Source organism: Microcaecilia unicolor, chromosome 12, assembly GCF_901765095.1.
Source record: "Microcaecilia unicolor chromosome 12, aMicUni1.1, whole genome shotgun sequence".
NCBI lineage: Eukaryota > Metazoa > Chordata > Amphibia > Gymnophiona > Siphonopidae > Microcaecilia > Microcaecilia unicolor.
Window position 1 is genome coordinate 99483841 of NC_044042.1, and position 19803 is coordinate 99503643.

General features: G+C 46.2%; 1 protein-coding gene across 1 annotated transcript in view; it reads left to right on the forward strand.

The window, feature by feature from the left end:
* The first annotated feature begins 322 nt into the window (after nucleotides 1-322).
* EZH1 (enhancer of zeste 1 polycomb repressive complex 2 subunit) overlaps nucleotides 323-19803 on the forward strand; it is a 206709-nt gene continuing 187228 nt past the window's right edge. The window contains 2 exon segments of the mRNA XM_030221225.1: nucleotides 323-406; nucleotides 7431-7515. Of these exon segments, the coding sequence (XP_030077085.1) occupies nucleotides 7475-7515 (41 nt within the window). The 5' untranslated portion in view covers nucleotides 323-406; nucleotides 7431-7474.

Below are 19803 nucleotides of genomic sequence, written 5' to 3' on the forward strand. Positions count from 1 at the left end.
TGCTTTTCTCTCCCCCCCCCCCCCCCCCCAAAAAAAAAAAGTCAAATTTCCAAAACGATTATGATGCTCAGCGCAAATTACTGATGGTGATCAGGTGCTCTATGAGGCCCTGCAGGCACAGAGGCACAGCAACAACAACAACATAAGCAACAGCAGCAACAGCAGCAGCAGCAGCAGCAGCAGCAGCAGCAGCCAGCCAGCCAGCCAGCCTTCCACGTGGTTCTGCTGACCTCAACAGTTACACAAACAAGCTGATTGGCTCTGATTGGCTCAGGCTGACAGCCCATCACTTCTGCTCCTGCAGCGCCCAGCTGCACAGTCGCTCTCTATGATCTACCGCTCTGACTTCTTCCTCTCTATGCTCTGTCGTAGAACGTCCTGCGGCGTCCGGTGCCCGCACACTCAGGTAATTCTGCGATTTTCCGCAGTTGTGCGCGCGCATAGTCCTGTAATTATCTGGAGTGTAATAATAAACAGGCAGGGCCCGGGGCCCCTCCTACTTAAAACATGATGGGAGGGGGAGGGGTGTGTGTGTAGGGGCAGATGATAAGACCCTTGTGCCACGGGAGTTCGGGGGTGGGGGAGTGAAGGAAGCGGCTATTGAATATTTGGTTAAGTGAGGGGGGAGCAGCGCTTTAGGATAACGGATGTGTGAGTGGAGGGAGAGATCAGGCGTTGCGATCTCTGCATTGAGTTGATATTTAAATGCCCCCCCCCGCGGGTGCTCCGATGTAGCCAAATAAGAGGGTTGGGGACGGGCAAAAGGTAAAAAACGGATACAGGGGGATCCTCCCGGATTCGATTTAAAAACCTTTAAAAGTTAATTTTTTTCTTTGCCCAGTCGTTTACATGTGAACATTTTACATATATCCTCCAAAATAAATGTTTTTAAAGAAGACAGCTGATGTAGTTAACGCTGAGGATTATTCTCTCGGGATCCTTCTATTTCCTTACTTGTCCTCCTTAAAAGTTGCGATCCTCCGTGCGACGGTACATTACGTCACAGGGGGCGTAACTTAGCGGATCGGGCGTTCTGAAGCTTAAAATAAGGTTTAATGACAGAAGGAGCGCGTCTTTGTTTTCACGGCCGCTACTGCTTACAGTGTGCAGCGATCATCAGCCATAACCCAGCGCTGCACAAATCTTAGTAGCGCTATAGAAATGTTTAATAGTAGTAGTAGTAGTAGTGCAATAGACAGGAGTGGAAGTGAGCCTATCTAGTCCACTGTAAGCAAGGAAGCCTTGGTTAATCTCAGTTTCCACTCCCCCGCGTGGCCGTCATTGCCATACACTCAAAACAAAGCAAGCAAACCACCTCTTTCCTCCCTCTCTCTTGTTTTCACTTAATTTGATTCTAGATATAGATTGCTACTTCTTAAATGTGAGCTCCAGTGTTGCCATACTTTGTAAAATATTGCTTGTTATGTTGTGAGCTCTTGCTTATGTTAGTATTGAAAACCAATAACAGAAATATTAAAAAAAAAAAGTGGAAGTGAGCCTATCTAGTCCACTGTAAGCAAGGAAGCTAATTTGGTTAATCTCTGTTTCCACTCCTCCGCGCAGCTATCATTGCCATACACTCAAACCTATGAGCTGCTGCAAGGAAGTTTAATATACAGGAGTGGAAGTGAGCCTCTCTAGTCCACTGTAAGCAAGGAAGCCAATTTGGTTAATTTCTATTTCCACTCCCCTGCGCAGCTGTCATTGCCATTCACTCAAAACAAAGGAAGCAAACCAGTGGCGTAGCTAGGGGGAGTGCCAGCGGAGCGGCTGCTCCCCCAAATGGAGTTCTGCCGGCGCCTATTTTTTTCTCAACGTGTTGCATTGAAAATGTGCGCCGGCACTGGCAGAAGTCCGCTCTTGCGCCACTTTCGCTCCCCCAGCGCCGTCAACCTGGCTCTGCTTCTGAAGCAAACCTATTAGTTGCTGCATCTGCGTTGTAGTTCTTTATTGTTGATCCATCTGTAATAAGCCTAAAGCTGTTTCAGTTGGATTGGCAGGTCTTACAAGGTGGAAGATAAAAGACATAATTGGGGTGATGTGATACAGACGTTCAAATATTTGAAAGGTATTAATCCGCATTCAAACCTTTTCCGGAGATGGGAAAGTGGTAGAACTAGAGGACATGAATTGAGGTTGAAGGGGAGCAGACTAAGAAGTAATGTCAGGAAGTATTTTTTCACGGAGAGGGTGGTGGATACATGGAATGCCTTCCTGCGGGAGGTGGTGGAGATGAAAACAGAAATGAATTCAAACATGTGTGGGATAAACGTCCGTCCCCCCTCCCTCCCTCCCAATTCCAGGGTCCCCCTCCCTCCCAGTTCCAGGGTCTTCGTCCCTCCCTTCCACTTCCAGGCCCCCTCTCTGTGAATTTTAAAAGTTATCTTGACTTACCTCGCGCGGTAAAAAGCATGCAGGCTCGGCACTTCAGTTTTCCCTTCTCTGTCTCTCAGCTCTGGTCCCACCCTTGCGGAAACAGGAAATTAGGGCGGGACCAGAGCTGAGACAAAGAAGGGAAAACTGAAGTAAGTGCCGAGCCTGCACGCTTTTTACCACTGCTGCCAACCGCCGTAACCCCTACGAGGTAAGTCAGGATGACTTTTAAAATTCGGAGGGGGGGACCCTGGAATTGGGAGGGGGGGAAGGGGGTTGCTGGAACTTCCCTTAAAAACATTAATGGCAGAATGTGATTACCTTGCTAGCGCCCGTTTCATTTTAATGAGAAACGGGCTTTTTTTACTAGTATAAAATATTACATACCATGTAAAATGAGTTATCTTGTTGGGCAGACTGGATGGACCGTTCAGGTCTTTATCTGCTGTCATTTACTATATGTTACTATGAATATAATTTGAAAAAAGCTTCAAAATTTATTGTAAATGGTAGTTGTAGTCATTTTTCTTTACAGTTCTGTGCAATATAGATGACCAGATTTCAGTGAGGATATCTTGTTTCCTAATGGGTTCATCTTAACTGTTGCAATCTGCCTGGGAAGCCTCATGTTTATAAAGACAATGGAATATGTTGAAATTAAATGTAACATACGTAGTAGATGACGGCAGAAAAAGACCTGCATGGTCCATCCAGTCTGCCCATGACAAACTCATATGTGTATACCTTACCTTGAATTTGTGTCCTTTTCAGGGCACAGACCATATAAGTCTGCCCAGCAGTATTTCCCGCCTCCCAACCACCAGTCCCGCCTCCCATCACCGGCTCTGTTACAGACCGTATAAGTCTGCCCTCCCCTATCCTCGCCTCCCAACCACCACCCCCTCTTCCCCCCAACTGCTCCGCCACCCAATTTCAGCTAAGCTTCTGAGGATCCATTCCTTCTGGAAGTAGAATTAATGGAAGTAGAATTAAACTCTCCTTTCATTGGGGCACATTGAATCACATTTTCATCTGTTTTGTAGAAGTTTGGCTTTTGGATATACAAATGGATTATTCTGTTTTGGAACATGTTTCAGGGGCAAGTGGTTTTATAACTCCAAATAAAAATAAATATTTTGTTTCATGCAGATCTCTTTTGTTTAAAAATAACTAAATGGGCTAATAACCCCTAATACATTCCAGTGGTTTTCTTATATTTTGTTCTTGTGATGTCTTATACTGTGGCAAAATTGAAAACTCTTATCTCCTTGAGGATAAATGAGGGGACATGGGATAAGCTTATCTGGTCCACAGGAGACAGTATGACTATAAAGTTGAAGCCGGTCCCTTCAGACAGTCCGCCCAGTTGTTTCAATCCCAACAGGAGGGGAGTCGCCATCAGAAAACGCACAATCTCCAATTGGCTAGCAGATTGCATTTCCTTTTATTTTTGTTACATTTGTACCCCGCGCTTTCCCACTCATGGCAGGCTCAATGCAGCTTATATATTATATACAGGTGCTTATTTGTACCTGGAGCAATGGAGGGTTAAGTGACTTGCCCAGAGTCACAAGGAGCTGCCTGTGCCTGAAGTGGGAATCAAACTCAGTTCCTCAGTTCCCCAGGACCAAAGTCCACCACCCTAACCACTAGGCCAATGCCCAAGCTGGGCTGACTCTGGAGGGTCGTGTCACGGCTCATAATGTCAGAGCCATGGCTGTGTAGGTGGCTCACTTGAAGTCAGCCTCTATTGAAGAGATTTGCAAGGCTGCAACGTGGTCTTCAGTCCACACATTCACATCACACTACCGCCTTGAGCAAGATACCCGACGTGACAGAATCTGTTTGGGGTTTAGAATCCAACTCCACCCCCACCAGGCCTGTTTTATTCTGTTCCAGGCTGCACTCTCAGCTAGCTGTATATAGTTTCAGGTCAGTCCTCATTATGTCCTCGCCGTTGCGAGGCCCAGTTGACCAATGTTTATTGTTTTGAGTGAGCCTGGATGCTAGGGATACCCCACATGTGAGAATAAGCAGTCTGCTTCTCCTCAGAAAAAGCAAAGATACTTACCTGTAGCAGGTGTTCTCCGAGGACAGCAGGCTGATTATTCTCACAAAAACTCCCACCTCCCCTTTGGCGTTGTCATTTGTTATTTCTTTTACTGTTTGGTTTAACTGAGGTATGCGCTCGCGTGGCGGATGGGAAGTCAGTCTGTGCATGTGAGCTGCACCAGAATACTGTGGCAAAACTTTTTTATTTTTGCTGTTGCAAAATGCTGATTCCCAGTCCGACGTGGACTTCGACCCACATGTGAGAATAATCAGCCTGCTGTCCTCAGAGAATACCTGCTTACAGGTAAGTATCTTCGCATCTCCCACCCCACCACCTTCACCCCCGGATTTGTGAGAATATCTCATATCAAAGGGTCCAATGTCAACAAAAATAATAATGGGGATAGTGGTCATCCCTAATGGGTTCATCTATTTACAGCAAAGTCGGCTGAACCTCTACCGTTAACCCACACTCTCACACAAGGAGCCGAGTAGAGTGTGCATATCGCATCCACAAACCGGCCCTCAGAACCATAATGTTGTAAGGTACCATACAGAAAGTCACATTTAACTCTATCAAATGCGTTTTCAGCATCGAAACCAATTAAAAACGAGGGGGTTTTCATGCATTCTCTGAGCTCCAGGGAGGTTAAAATTTTCCTAATGTTCTTGGCTTTTTAATCTAACCTGTACAAATCCCATTTGAGCCTCAAGCACTAGAAAAGGAAGTACATGAGCTAGCGTATTTGTTATCACTTTGGCCAACAGTTTAGTTTCAAAGTTTAACAGCGAAATTGAGTGAAAAGACTCTAGGAACAAGGGGGTCTTTACCAGGTTTGGGGAGGACTACAATTTGTGCCAGATTTAACTCTCCTGGCAACTGCTGAGAATCCAAACAAGCCCACAGAATCTGTTTGGGGTGTAGAATCCAACTCCCCCCCCCCCCCCCCCCCCGGGCCCATTTTCTTCTGTTTGAGGCTGTTCTCGCACTCGGATTGTATATATTTTTAGGTTAATCTATATAATATCCTCATCTTTGCAAGGCCCAATTTGACCGATGGTTGTTGTTTTCAGTGAGCTTAGATCAGTGATGGGCAACCTTTTGAGCTTGGTGTGTCAAAATTCGCCAAAAAACCGAGCATAACTTGGGTGGTGTGTCACTTCGAGAAAAAAACCATAATTTCATGATATTTATAGTTTAAATAACAAAAATGTATAATTGTAATATATAACTGTATTTAATAAACCAAAAACTAATTATTTAACTTACCTGCTTAGTGACTTCTTTGTTCATCTGTCAGTCGGTTTCTTTTGTTGGTCTTGATATTATTTAACTTGTGTGGGGTGCCGTGAACTAAGATAAGTGAGGGGGAGGGGGAATTCTTTAACTAACCTGTTATCAATAGAAATCAAACAAAATAAAACATGGAAAAGAAAATAAGATGATACCTTTTTTATTGGACATAACTTAATACATTTCTTGATTAGCTTTCAAAGGTTGCCCTTCTTCGTCAGCTAATCAAGAAATGTATTAAGTTATGTCCAATAAAAAAGGTATCATCTTATTTTCTTTTCCATGTTTTATTTTGTTTGATTTCTATTGATAACCTTAAGAGTGGACTAACACAGCTACCACACTCCTTAACTAACCTGGAAAGGAAAGAAAGAAGAACAGCAGCAGCAGGGTGAGACTTAGAAAATGAAAATCAACTCACACTGCACATAATTCTCTGGAAGGTTTTCAGTAGATTGTCTTTCTTTCATAGAACTATGCACCCCTCCCCCCCAGACTGAGAAATGCCTGCCCTGTTAAATCATGGCATAACCTGCTGTTATATTACTTATATTTATCCCAAACAATTTAAGATTCTTAAGAATCTTACCTCACTGTTATGGCGGCGGCTAAGCAAGGGGCAGGCAGGGCACAAGAGAAGAGTCAGAAGACAGAGACCAGACCGTCCCGCTGCAGCCTCGTGCTCTCGTCGACTCGCGATTATTATGGCAGCGGCTGAAGAGAAGGCAGCAGGCTGCAGACAGTAAGCCGCTGCGCCTGCGTGAAGCGTGCAGTGCGTGCAGGATTATCACCAGCTGATGCTGAGCATGCAGGCGCTGGCTGGCATGCGCACGAGCACAGACGCTGCCTCTAGCCTGCCTGCGTCGCCGTCGCGCGTGCATCAGAGCAGAGGAGTTAAGAAGGTGAGGTGGTCGCGTGCTCATCGGAGGATTCTGTCGGGGAGTGCGGGGCGGATTTCAGCATTCCCTTGATTTGTCGAGAAACCTGGACAAATCAAGGAAATGCTGAAATCCACCACGTGTCAGCGAAAATGGTACGCGTGTCAGTACTGACATGCGTGTCATAGGTTCGCCATCAGGGGCTTAGATGCTAGGGATTTCACATGTGTGAGAATACATAGACCCGCTTGTCCTCAGAGAAAGCGAAGATACCTGTAGCAGGTATTCTCAGAGGACAGGAGGCCTTATATTCTCACAACCCTCCCCCTTAGAGTTGTCTCCTTTTTTTGTCTTTTACTTATTTATGCTGTAGTATTGTACTGCAGTAACTGCGCTCTCACGGTGGGCGAGAAGGTGCATGTGCAGTGGAGCATGTCTCGCGCGCCACAAAGCTTTTAATTGCTTGTCATAAGATCTGGACAGGGCAATGTGGGATCACTTTACTCGTATGTGAGAATGTAAGTCCTGCTGTCCTTGGAGAATACCTGCTACAGGTAAGTATCTTCGTTTTAGTTGCACAGCACAGGGAAATTTATGGTTTGATGAATCCATCTGCTTAGATTCTGAGGAACATTACTTTTAGAATAGGAACAGCTATCTAGTTCATCTATTAGAAACTAACTGCAACACCTACTTGGGAGGTGTTACTGTAATTATGCTCTGTTTTTTTCCTCATGACTTGGTTGCTAACTTTGATGAATCTTTGTGCATTTGTTTTTTTAACTTTTTGCACTAAATTTAGTTTTATTTTGTGATTGTTGAATCTTGTACAGATTGAAGTTCCCCTCCTTCAGCAAACTGGGAATAAAGTAAAGAAATGAGGTGTGTGATGTTAAAACAAGGTGCCACTATTAAGAGGTAAGAAGGTACCTGGAGGTGCTTGTACATGTACTGGAAGGGGAGAGCAGCAGATTGATGATTACAAGTTTTAACTTTGCTCAGGGAAGTTGTCAAAGAATTCTAAAAAAAAAAAAAATCTTGTAGGCAATTGTAAAGCTCCCCCTTGCCTCTAAGGGGAACTAAACGCTTTGAAGGGGTTAGAAAGTTCTTCCGGCAAAGGAAACACACTCCAGAGTATATCTTTTCTCTTTTATAATAATGTTAAAATTTATTAGAGTAAATAAATGATTACAATAAAATTCTTTTATCCTAGTGTTACAGAAAATTGAATTCTTGTTTAGCAAAATAAAATATCCCTCTGGTCTCTTTCTGTGTATTTCCCTGGGAGCTTACAGATCTGATTCTGCTACAAAACGTGCTAGTCAGATTTCTGAAGCTTCTCTGTATTTATTCTTTTATGTTTAAATCTATTTATTAAACTTTTCAATACAGAAGGAAGAGTCAACTCTAAAACAAATGAGAGCATAGTACATGTGGCATAACACAAGACAAGATCCTGTCTCAAAGGGTCTTGTTTCTTATGGCCCATCACCAAGAGACATCTCCTCTAGTAAAGCGTCTTTGTAAACCTTCTTTGTGGAGAAGTCCAATCAAACATTTACCATCAGCTGTCATCAATCATTGTAGTGTCATTTGCCCACGATTACTTGCTAACAGCTATAAGTGCTTTCTATCTGCTATTTAGGCAGGTTATGTTGCAAGTAATATTAAAGACAACACAGTGGTTCAAACATCATTTCAATATAATCAAGAGCTTTGTTGCTGTTTTGACCCCTCCCTTCCTCCCTGCCAAGTCTTACCCCCCCCCCCCCTCCCTTCCCTCCCTTCCTTAACAAACTGAGCCTAATTGTGGGCATCTTCGGGTGCTTTGACAAAACTTTAAAGAACTTAACAGGTGTTGACGAGCAGACTGTGCCCCCTAGGGCTCAGCAATTGTAGGTATGGGGCCCAAACCTGAAGAAATAGCTTTTTGCGTTTAGCAGATTTTTTTGCATCTTGAGCTTCCCACGAAGCCAGCAGGTGCACCTGATTTCTCTAGTGCCAGTAGGATGGTGGAAGTCCAGTATTGCATAATGCTTTTGCGGGCTACCAAACTCAGCTTCCTACATAGAAGAACTGCATGCGCCTTTAAGGGGGCAAAGGCTCTAGGTTGGTCTAACAGGAATTGCCTTTCAGTTCCCTGAATTTTATTACCCATCCTTATCAAAAATCCTCGGACCCGCTGCTTGAATGCTCGCACCTTTGGGCATTGCCATACTGCGTGATAAAAGGAGCCAGGGCCTCCGCCACATTTGGAGCAATTAGCATTCTCCGAGCCTAGCATATGAGCCAGCTTTGCTTTGGTCATATAGCCCCGTAGGATCATCCTGTAACCACATTCTCTCAGTCTTTCATCCGTGACCAACTGCCGGATCGCCCTCAACGTTGCCGCCACATCCCATGATCCTGTTGAAATACCAAGGTCTTGTTCCCGTTGTTTAGGACCCTCATATTGTTTGGTCGGCCTACATCGGACCAGAGCCCCATATAGTGAAAAAGTCCCGTAGCCTTTCTCCCAGACGGCCCCCCAAGGCAGCCTGATTCAAAGTCTGCAGGTAATGCTTGATTTGTAGGTATGCGAACCTGTTTCCCCAGTCCGTCCCTATCTTGCTTTGTAGGGCTTCGTGTGTTAATATTGCTCCATTCTCCTGCAACAGATGTTCCAGCCTCGTAACCCCCTTCTTCCCCCAGTCCCCGAATATCGGGCTATCATTTCCGGGTTGAAATAGCGTGTTACCCACAATTGGAATTTGGTCTGATACATTCGGGTGACCGACCAGCTGACCAACCCACCACTGCCACGTCGCTCGAAGGGGTTGAAGCAGAGTGCTCTGTTTGAAGCTAAGGGGTATCTTATTACTTGGCAGATGAAAAAGGGCGACTGCGTCGTGTGGAGCAAAAAAAGCCCGTTCGAACGTTGTAGGCATGTAATAGTGTGTTGCCTGGAGCCAATCTCTCACATGCCTAAGTAGGCACTCTTGGTTATATAGAAATATGTCCGGGAAACCTATTCCTCCCTGTCTCCAACCACCCACCAGTAGGTCCTGTCGTAGTTTGGCCCGTTTCCCGGCCCAACAAAACTGACAGCACAATCGTGTTATACATTTCAAGTCTCTCTTCAACAAGCGGATGGGCAGGGTCTGTAGGGCGTATAGCCAGCGCGGAAAAATCACCATCTGAATTAGATGGATCTGCCCCATTATGGACAATGGAAGTCCCTTCCAGGAGTCTAGTTTTTGTCTCGTATATTCTAGAAGAACCTTGACATTTAATTGGTGCAGTTCCGAAGTGTTCATTGTGAGCCTGACCCCAAGGTATTTGAATGACTGGTGCGCCCACCGTAAAGGAAAGCCGCCTCCCCACTCCTCTCCATCACCTACTGGCAAAGCCAACGCCTCTGACTTATCCAGATTGATCCGGAAACCCGCATAGTCTCCGTATTCTCGAAACATCTCCAGTAACATCTCTAGCGACAATTTCGGGTTCGTGAGGTGCACCAAGAGGTCATCCGCGAAAGCTGCGATCTTAAATGTTTGCGCGCCCAGTCTCACTCTGTGGATCAGGGGGTTATCCATAATATCTCTAATAAGGGGATCGAGCGCCAGTACGAATAGGAGTGGAGATAAGGGGCAGCCCTGTCTGGTCCCTTTCTTAATAGGAAAGCTCGATGATTCCACCCCATTAACCCACATCATTGCGCTAGGGTTGGCATACAAGGCTTGGATTGCTTCTACAAATCTACCAGAGAAACCGTATCTCTCCAGGGTGTCAAAAAGGAACGCCCAATTTACATTGTCAAAAGCTTTTTTGGCGTCGAAGCTGATTAACAATGACGGCAAACCACAGCGTGCGCCATGTTCCAGAGATGTTAAAATCGCCCTCAAGTTTTTGCTTACCGCCCGGCCGCTCACGAATCCAACTTGACTTTCATGGATTAAACGGGGCAGTATTCTTGCCAATCTGTTGGCCAGAATTTTTGCCATCAACTTAGTGTCATAATTCAGTAAGGATATGGGACGATACGATGCCGGCTCTAACAGGTCTCTCCCTGGTTTAAGCAGCACTATTATTTGTGCCCTATTCATTTCGTTGGGCACTGCCTTTAACTCTATCAATTGATTGAGGAACGTAGTTAAGGTTGGTATGATGCCCTCCCCCATCAATTTATAGAATTCTGCTCGCAGGCCATATGGGCCTGGGGCTTTCAGCAATGGGCTTTGGGTTATTACCATTGAGACTTCCTCTTCTGTGATTGGGTGGTTAAGACGGTCCCGCTCCCGTTGTGTGAGTCTTGGTAAAGTAAGATTATCTAGGTACGTCTGGTTAGGGAGACCTGATTCTTCCGGGGGGGGGGGGGGGGGGCATATAACTCTTTGTAAAAGGCCTGGAATGTGTCACAGATATCTCTGTCTGAGATTTGAAGGGCTCCCCCTTTCCCCCGAAGCGTGAGAATGCTCCTAGCGCCTCCCTTTGGTTTAATTAACTTAGCCAGTAGTTTACCCGCTTTATTCCCATGTTTGTAGAGCATGTATCTATAATAAATCTGAGATTTTCGAGCCCGTCCATGTAAGAGCTCATTCAGTGCTGATTGCAGGTCCAGCACCTGTTGTTTATGGCCCGCTGCATGTGTCTCCCCAAATCGTTTTCGCGCGCGGCAGAGCTGTTTGCTCAATCTTAAAATATCTTTGTCTCGTGACACTTGCACATAGTGTGCATGACTGATTATTTCCCCCGGAGCACCGCCTTCGCTGCCTCCCAGAACAAGACCAGGTCATTCTGGTGTTCGTGATTGTGTTCAACGTATGCCTCCCAGCTGGCTACCAAGCGACCCTTCAAGATTGGATCTGTGTATAGCTCTACCTGGAATTGCCACCTGTTACCCTTTATTTTGGCCTGACCCCGTGGCTGCCATTCTACCTTTACCCACGCATGGTCAGACACCGCATAGGGCCCTATCTCTGCCGCTATGACCTCCCCAAACATCTGGCATGATATTAAAACATAATCGATTCGGGATTGTGTCGAGTGGGCCCTCTAAAGGTGTGTAAAATCTTTCACTCCCGGGTGAAGCACCCGCCAGACATCTGTCAAATCAAGCAGCTGGCTCAACTGTAGCAGGCCTTTGTTGTTAGCTGACTTATCTAGGGAGGGGTCCCAGACTGCATTAAAGTCTCCGCCCACTAACATCTCCGCATGTGGTTGATTAAGAGGGAAATGTATCACTGGTTGAAAAAACTTTTTGTCATAATTATTGGGAGCATAAATGTTACATATTAAAAGTTTTTGTCTTCCCACCACGGCCTCCAAAATAACATATCGGCCTGCAGTATCTACTAAAAGCGGGCGTATCGCCATAGCTACTCCTTTGCAAAATAATATTGCTACGCCTCCCTTTTTCCCCTGCGCATGCGCCGCTACACAGTCTCCCACCCACCAGGTGCTGAGTTCGGCATGTTCCACCTGAGACAGGTGGGTGTCCTGCAAAAGAGCAATATCAGTTTTCTGCCTATTCAATTGTTGTAAAATCTTAGACCGTTTTATAGGTGAATTCACACCACCTACATTCCATGATATAATGTTTACAATTGTGCAGTATTTGAAGAGATGCTCTCTACCCCAGAAGACTGTGTGTTAATATTGGAGAGGGATGTCCCAGCCACTGTCCCCTCCCGGTTCGCTCACTCAAACCCACTGAAGTTCTAGGGGCCCAAACCTGCGCTTGTGTCCACCCGCCATCCACCTGCAATCCTTTCCACCCCTGCCCAGCTCCTATCGTCCTAAAGCTTGTCTTACCCCATACGTATACCTGCCCCGAGCTAATAGTCCTACCCACCTTACCCTCCCGTCCCCTCCCTCCCTGCCCTCCCCCCCCTTGTGACCCCCCATTCCCCAGTTATAGGCCCCACACATTGAGACCCTTACTTCCTACGTCCCTCCCTTCCTCCTCCATATTTAACAAGATAAAACAAATTCCCCCAACACATCATGAAACCAGGCATCAAACAGGTTCTTGTCCATACCAGATCCCCCTCTCCAGGGGACCCGTCTCTTCCACGCTTCTTCCTTAACTCCCGAAGCTTCCAACAAACTTCTGAAAGAAGAAAAAAAAAAAAGGGAACTGAACTTCCCAACTGTAACAGTCTGTTAGCTTCAATCTTTCCACGGCCGTTCACTTCCGTTCCTCCGTGGTGTCCAAAAATGCTGCTTTAAAGGGACCAATAAAAACGCCTCCCACCAGGCCACCATTCCGCAGCCCACGCTTCTCGCCTCAGCATTTCGTGATCCAACACCCTTTCAACGGTCATCCGGGGCTGTCGTCTCTAACTGCTTCAAAAATTCCTGGGCTGCTCCTACCGTCTGATAGATTTTAGAAGAGCCATTATAAGTCACTCACAACTTTGCAGGATATTGCAATGCAAATCTGATCTTTTTTTGAAAAAGTTTTGAACACATCTCTGAAAACTGGTGGCGCTTGGCAGCAACCCCTGCTGAGTAGTCTTGAAAACAGCGAATTGGTATTACTTCGTATGATAGTGTGTTCCCAGAACGAAGCAGCTGCAGCACTTCCTGCTTTTGAGCATAATTCAGGAACCTCATGACTACCACTTGGGGCTATATGTAGTGGTCCCAGGGATTCTGGGAGGTGAAGTTCAGTGGTGGATCAACGCATCAAAAAGGCCTCCAGGCCCCGCTCTCCTACAGTTTCCGGCAGGCTCACCATCCGAATATAGTTCCTCCTGGATCTATTTTCCAGATCCTCAATTTTATCGTCCATCTCCTGCATTTTTTTATTGAAAACATTTTGAGAGTCTTCCACCACAGTTGCGCGGCCCTCAATTTCACTTACTCGTGTTTGAAACGCAGCGCAGTCGCAGGAGAGGTCAGACAGCTGATTTTGTACTTTTTCAAGTTTTGTGTCTATTGGGGAGAGCCGGCGTTCCAGCAGGTCTTCCATCACTGCTGACATCTCCGCAGTGATCTCAGTTATCCACGCCAATGAGATCGTCAGGCCAGGCGGACTGGCAGGAGGCGCCATCTTGTCATCTCCTCCCCTGCCGCGGAGCTTTTCTTTATGCGCACTTTTCGTGGCCATTTCGCCGCCGGGTGCGAAAGGTTTTTTAGCCTTTGGAGGAGGATCGGGAGCCGGAGAGATCGCGGACTTCAACCTCTCACGGACATGACATCACCGGAAGTCCCTGTATCTATTCTTTTAATGCTTTTTATATTTTTTCTCTTTCTTATCTGGTATTTTTCAACCCTGACCTCTAAGGTCACCTTAGCATGCCTCTGCTTCATCATTTGCCCTCTTCAACCTCAAATCACCCCTGAATATTTACCACTTCCTTAGCTTCAGCAGCAGATGAATCCAGGAACTGGTGGGTTGTATCCATCTACCAGCAGGTGGCGATAGAGAACACTAAAAACAGGCATTGACCCTCTGTGTACTGGTCCGTCTCCCTTTAGTATATCTCTATCTCCAGCAGGTGGTGGACGGAGCTTGCCAGCTCCTGGATTTTCTGCTTTGGGGGGCTCCTGGGGTTTTTTTTCTTCCAGATGGCAGGCGTCTCAAGTTACAGTCGCAGATTCGGCGGTTGTTGGGACTTCCTCGTCCTCAAGCATGGGATTAAATACAGGTGCTGAGGTTCATGGCAGCCACTTTGGACGTGGTTCCGTGGACGAGAGCTCACATGAGACCTCTGCAGCAAGCCTTAGTCGATGGTCTTTGACGTCTCTGGAGTATCAGTGCCAGTTGCCTTGGACTCCGATGGCCAGGGCCAGCACGGCTTGGTGGCTTTCCGAAGTCCATCTCAGGCGGGGGATGCCCCTCACTTCTCCTCACTACTACTACTACTATTTAGCATTTCTATAGCGCTAAAAGGCATACGCAGCGCTGCACAAACCCTCAATGGGTACTAGTGACAATGGATGCCAGTCTTTCGGGCTGGGGGGCTCACTGTATACACCATTGTACGCAGGGCCTCTGGTCGGCGGAGGAGTCCACTTGGTCCATCAATCGTCTGGAGCTGAGAGCTGTTCTTCTAGCCTTTCTAGCATTTCACGAGACTCTGGAGGGCTGAGCGGTGCGGGTTCTGGTGGACAATACGACAGCGGTGGCTTGCATCAGTCGTCAGGGCGGCACACAGAACAGGGCATTGTCTGCCGAGGCTGCTGTCATTCTGGCTTGGGCAGAGATTCATCTTGTTCTGTTATCTGCGGCCCACATCGCCGGTCTGGACATGTACGTGCCGACTTTCTCAGGCATCACACTCTCGATCCCGCGGAATGGGAGTTGGCTACGGCAGCGTTTCAGCAGATTTGCAGCAAGTGGGGCACTCCAGGGATAGATCTCATGGCGACCAGTTCCAATGCCAAAGTAGTGCGATTCTTCAGCAGAAGATGAGAGCAAGGGTCATCGGGGCTGGATGCCCTCTCTCAACCGAGGCCACCTTCCACGCTTCTATATGTGTTTCCCCCCTGGCCATTGATCGGTCAAGTTCTTCAGAGGAGCCGCCTTCACTCGGGTCTAGTGATTCTGGTGGCTCTGGACTGGCCATGTTGTCCATGGTATGCGGATTTGAGGCGGCTTCTGGTCGAGAATCTTCTTCCGGACCTTCTGCATCAGGGTCCAGTGGCTATGGAAGATCCTTGCCGCTTTGGTCTTATGGCTTGGCTCTTGAGAGGGCGAAGTTGAGGAAGAAAGGTTATTTGGATGAGGTGATAGCTACTTTGCTGAGGGCTTGCAAACGGTCTACGACTACAGCTTACGCTTGGGTTTGGGGTGTTTTTGAAGTGTGGTGTGACGCACATGCGTGGTCGCCTGGGCTTGCAAACGGTCTACGACTACAGCTTACGCTTGGGTTTGGGGTGTTTTTGAAGTGTGGTGTGACGCACATGCGTGGTCGCCTATCCAGGCTTCGGTTTCACAGATGTTGGCTTTTTTGCAGGAAGGTCTGCAAAAAAGGGCTGGCCTGCAATTTACTTCGGGTGCAGGTGGCTGCGCTGGCGTGTTTTTGAGGCCGGGTGGCGGGTGCGTCTATTGCGGCTCACCCGGATGTGGTGCGATTTTTGCGTGGAGTGTTAAAGCTTCGGCCGCCATTGCATTTTCCGTGTCCTACTTGGAGTTTGAAGCTTGTTTTACATGCTTTGCAGTCGGCGCCTTTTGAACCACTTCGGCAGGCGTCAGAAAAAGATCTTATGCTTAAAGCGGTGTTTTTGGTGGCTCTGGTGTCGGCACGTAGGGTGTTGGAGCTTCAGGCCCTGTCGTGTCGGGATACTTTCTACAGTTTTCAGAATCTGGGGTTACGGTTCGTATGGTGCCTTCGTTTCTTCCTAAGGTGGTGTCGGCGTTTCATTTGAATCAGCCTCTTTTTCTACCTTTTTTCCAAAAGGAGGACTGCCCAGATTCCTTCTGGCAGCTGTGCCTTTTGGATGTCCGGCGCGTTCTTTTGCAGTACTTACAGATGTCAAATGAGTTTCGGAGTTCTGATCACTTGTTCGTCCTTTTTTCCAGGCCGCGACGGGGTTTTCCAGCGTCTAAGGCCGTTGTGGCGTGATGGCTTAAAGAGGCGATGGTCTCAGCTTATCTTCTGTTGGGGAAATTCTCTGCTGGAGGCTCTGAAAGTGCATTCCACGTGGGCTCAGGCTTCTTCTTGGGCAGAGACTTGCCTGTTTTCTGTTCTCGACATCTGTCGGGCGGCGACATGGGCGTCGCACCTTTCTTTTGCTAAACATTATTGTTTGGATGTTGCAGCAAGGGAAGATGCGTGCTTTGGAGCGGCGGTTCTCTCTCGGGGAGCTGCAACTTCCTGCCCAGTTTAGGAAGTGCTTGGGTACATCCCACCAGTTCCTGGATTCATCTGCTGCTGAAGCTAAGGAAGGAAAAATTAAGACATACCTGATAATTTTCTTTCCTTTAATCGCAGCAGATGAATCCAGGATCCCTCCCTGTTGCAGTCTGTGTTCATTTTCAGCAGAATCTGTATTAGGCAATGCCATTAGTTACCTGGTTATGAGTATTGTTCATTCCGGTTGAGTGTGTTTTCTTTTATTGTGAGTTAAGTGATGTTCCTGTTCTTTTCTCTGCTTTGGGATTTGTGCTATACTAAAGGGAGAAGGACCAGTACACAGAGGGTCAATGCCTGTTTTTAGTGTTCTCTATCTCAACCTGCTGGTAGACGGATACAACCCACCAGTTCCTGGATTCATCTGCTGTGACTAAAGGAAAGAAAATTATCAGGTATGTCTTAATTTTTCCTTATATTTGTCCTTCACTGAAAGTGTTTCTCTGTATTGTGTCCAAAGCCTATTTGTAAACATGCAGACACTTGTTAAAGTTTATGGCTCATTACTTGGGCTAAGGAAGCCTGCCTGCCAAGAAGACACAGGCTAGCTGTAGGTCATAGATACTACTACTACTACTACTTAAGGGAGTAAGTTATATATACAAGGCTGGCTGATCTGTGCAAAACCAGACAGCTCTATACTAAACACAATGGAGTAAGCTCCTGATAACCTGCTTGTTCTCATTCAGATTCTGTCTGCCTTCACTTGAAACTGCCTGTTAAACATAGTGATTTTTACCATGGTTCAGATACTAGTGTGAAAAAAGCCATTTTCACCACTCTCCATGTGAAGGGGGAGTAATGTAAGAAATAAAGAAAATGGATATACAAATCACAGAGGCCATCTAAAAATGCAGTTAATATTCAAAACTATTGTGGGATTAGCAACAGCACTGACTGCATGAATGCATCTCAAAGAAAAATACATGCAGTGGTTCGTCTGATGAATTTGACCAAAATGTATCCATAAAGGCATGTGTTTTGGGGCAGGGCAGTGGTACTGAATGAAGTTTATATGTTCAGGTGCTGAATATGTAACTTTTCTGTTGGTTTGTGGTTTATTATTTTCACAAAAATTGGCAAGGCGATGTACAATAAAAGCGGTATCATAGGTTGAAAGGAGCTACGTTAAAAAAATAGGATAGAGAAAGGATAAAAGCAAATAGATAATTAGAATGGGTAGCGGAACAGAGAAGATGCTGTAAGTGGGCAGTAACTGAAGAGGAGATGACTAATAAATCAAATGTCAAAGGCAGTTGAGAACAGATGGGTCTTGAGGCCTATTTTGAATGACATTTCTAGTCGCAAATGCTTAGATAGGGAGTTCCAGAGGGACGGTGCTAAATAGATAAAAGCAGACAAGCATGTAGATTTGTAATTTACAGGTGGAAAGCAAGTTGATCATGAAGAGAGCAGAGTGTATGGGAGGGGGTGTAGGGAATGATGTGGGAGGAAAAGTATAAAGGAATACCAGAGTAAAGCGTCCGATGGGCAAGAGTAAGGACTTTAAATTTTATTCTTTGGTCAACTGATAGCTAGTGATGATACTTTAACAAAGGAGAAACGTGGTCAAAGCAGTTGGCTTTGCAAAGAATCCTAATTGTTACTGCTGCTACTAATACTTATAAATTTCTATAGTGCTACTAGACGTACGTAGCATTGTACACTGGTCATAAAGAGACAGCCCCTGCTCTACAGAGCTTACAATCTAATTAGGACAAACAGGACAAATAAGTGATAAAGGAATTACTAAGGTGGGAATGATAAAACATGGGTACTGAACAAGTGAGTAAGGGTTGGGAGTTTGAAGACGACCAGAGATGGAGCTTGACATACCGGCTCAGGAAGTCTGTTCCAGGCATATGGTGCAGCAAGATAAATGGAACGGAGTCTGGAGTTAACGGTGGAGGAAAAGGGTGCAGATAAGAGAGATTTACCCAGTGAATGAAGCTCCTGGGGAGGAGTGTAGGGAGAGATAAGAGTAGAGAGGTACTGAGGAGCTGCAGAGTGAATGCACTTGTAAGTCAATAAGAGGAGTTTGAACTGTATACGGAAATGTATAGGGAGCCGAAGTGACTTGAGGGGGCTAATATGAGCATAGCGACACTGGTGGAATATAGGTTGTGCAGCAGATTGAAGTGGGAAACCTGTGAGGAGCAAGTTGCAGTAGTCTAAATGAGAGATGATAAGAGTGTAGATAAGGGTTCTGGTAGTGTGCTCAGAAAGGAAAGAACTAATTTTGGTGATATTATAGAGAAAGAAATGACAGGTTTTAGCAGTCTGTTGAATATGTGCAGAGAAGGAGAGAGAGGAGTCAAAGATGAGCCCAAGATTACGAGCAGATGAGACAGGGAGGATGAGAGTGTTATCCACAGAGTCTGGGGAGAAAGTGAAGGGGGAGTTGGAGGTAAAGGCACTTTGAGGAGAGAGTTCAATGTGGGAAAGAGACATTGAGGGTTTGAGCAAAGAGAATTTGTCAACTGGATGTATAAGTCAGCCAAGGCTGGGGTTTGGTACGCCTTACAGAACAGGGAATGGGAGGAGCTAGAGTATCCAGAGGAGAGAAGAGAAGAATATTATAGGAAGAGACATCCTCATTGACAAACTTGGATAACACAGTGGTTGAGAAATGGTTTGAAACACTGGAGGACAGAGTAGAAGGGTCAAATAGCCTGAAGATTTCTAAATGTATTGGTTGAGATTGGACGGGACTGGGGGGGAAGGGTGTTTAAGTGTAGAAGTTATAAGATGATGGTCAGAGGGGGGAAGAACTGAAGCACAGAGTGAGCAGTTTGAGAAGATCAAGACAGTGGCTATTCTGGTGAGTGGGGGTGGAGCACGAAGATTGAAAGAGGATGTTAAAGCAAGAAACTGAGAAGCATAAGAGTCAGAGGGATCATTAGCATGAATGTTAAAATCATCAAGATTGAGGGAAGATGAAGGTTGAAGAAGGAAGGGAAGCCAGGCATCAAAGTCAGTGAGAAAGGAAGAAAGGGATTTATCAGGGGGTCGATAAATGACTGCTACTCGGAGAGGCAGAGGAGTGAATAGACGGATGGAGTGGACTTTGAAGGAAGAAAAGCAGTGAGACTGTGGTGGAAGAAGAGGTTGAGATCTACAGGAGGGTGAAAGTACTTATGTACTTATGTAGTAGCCCGGCACCACCTCCGCAGCCAACCAGGTGAGGAGTATGGGAGAAAAGATAACCTCCATGACACAGGGCCACAGCTGAAGCAGAGTCTTCAGGGGAAAGCCAAGTTTCAGTTAGGGCACGCAGATGGAGAGTACGAGAGATAAAGTTTGTTGCAGATAGAGTGGGCATTCCACAGAGCACATGAAAAAGGCAGGGGAGAAGGGGGGAGGA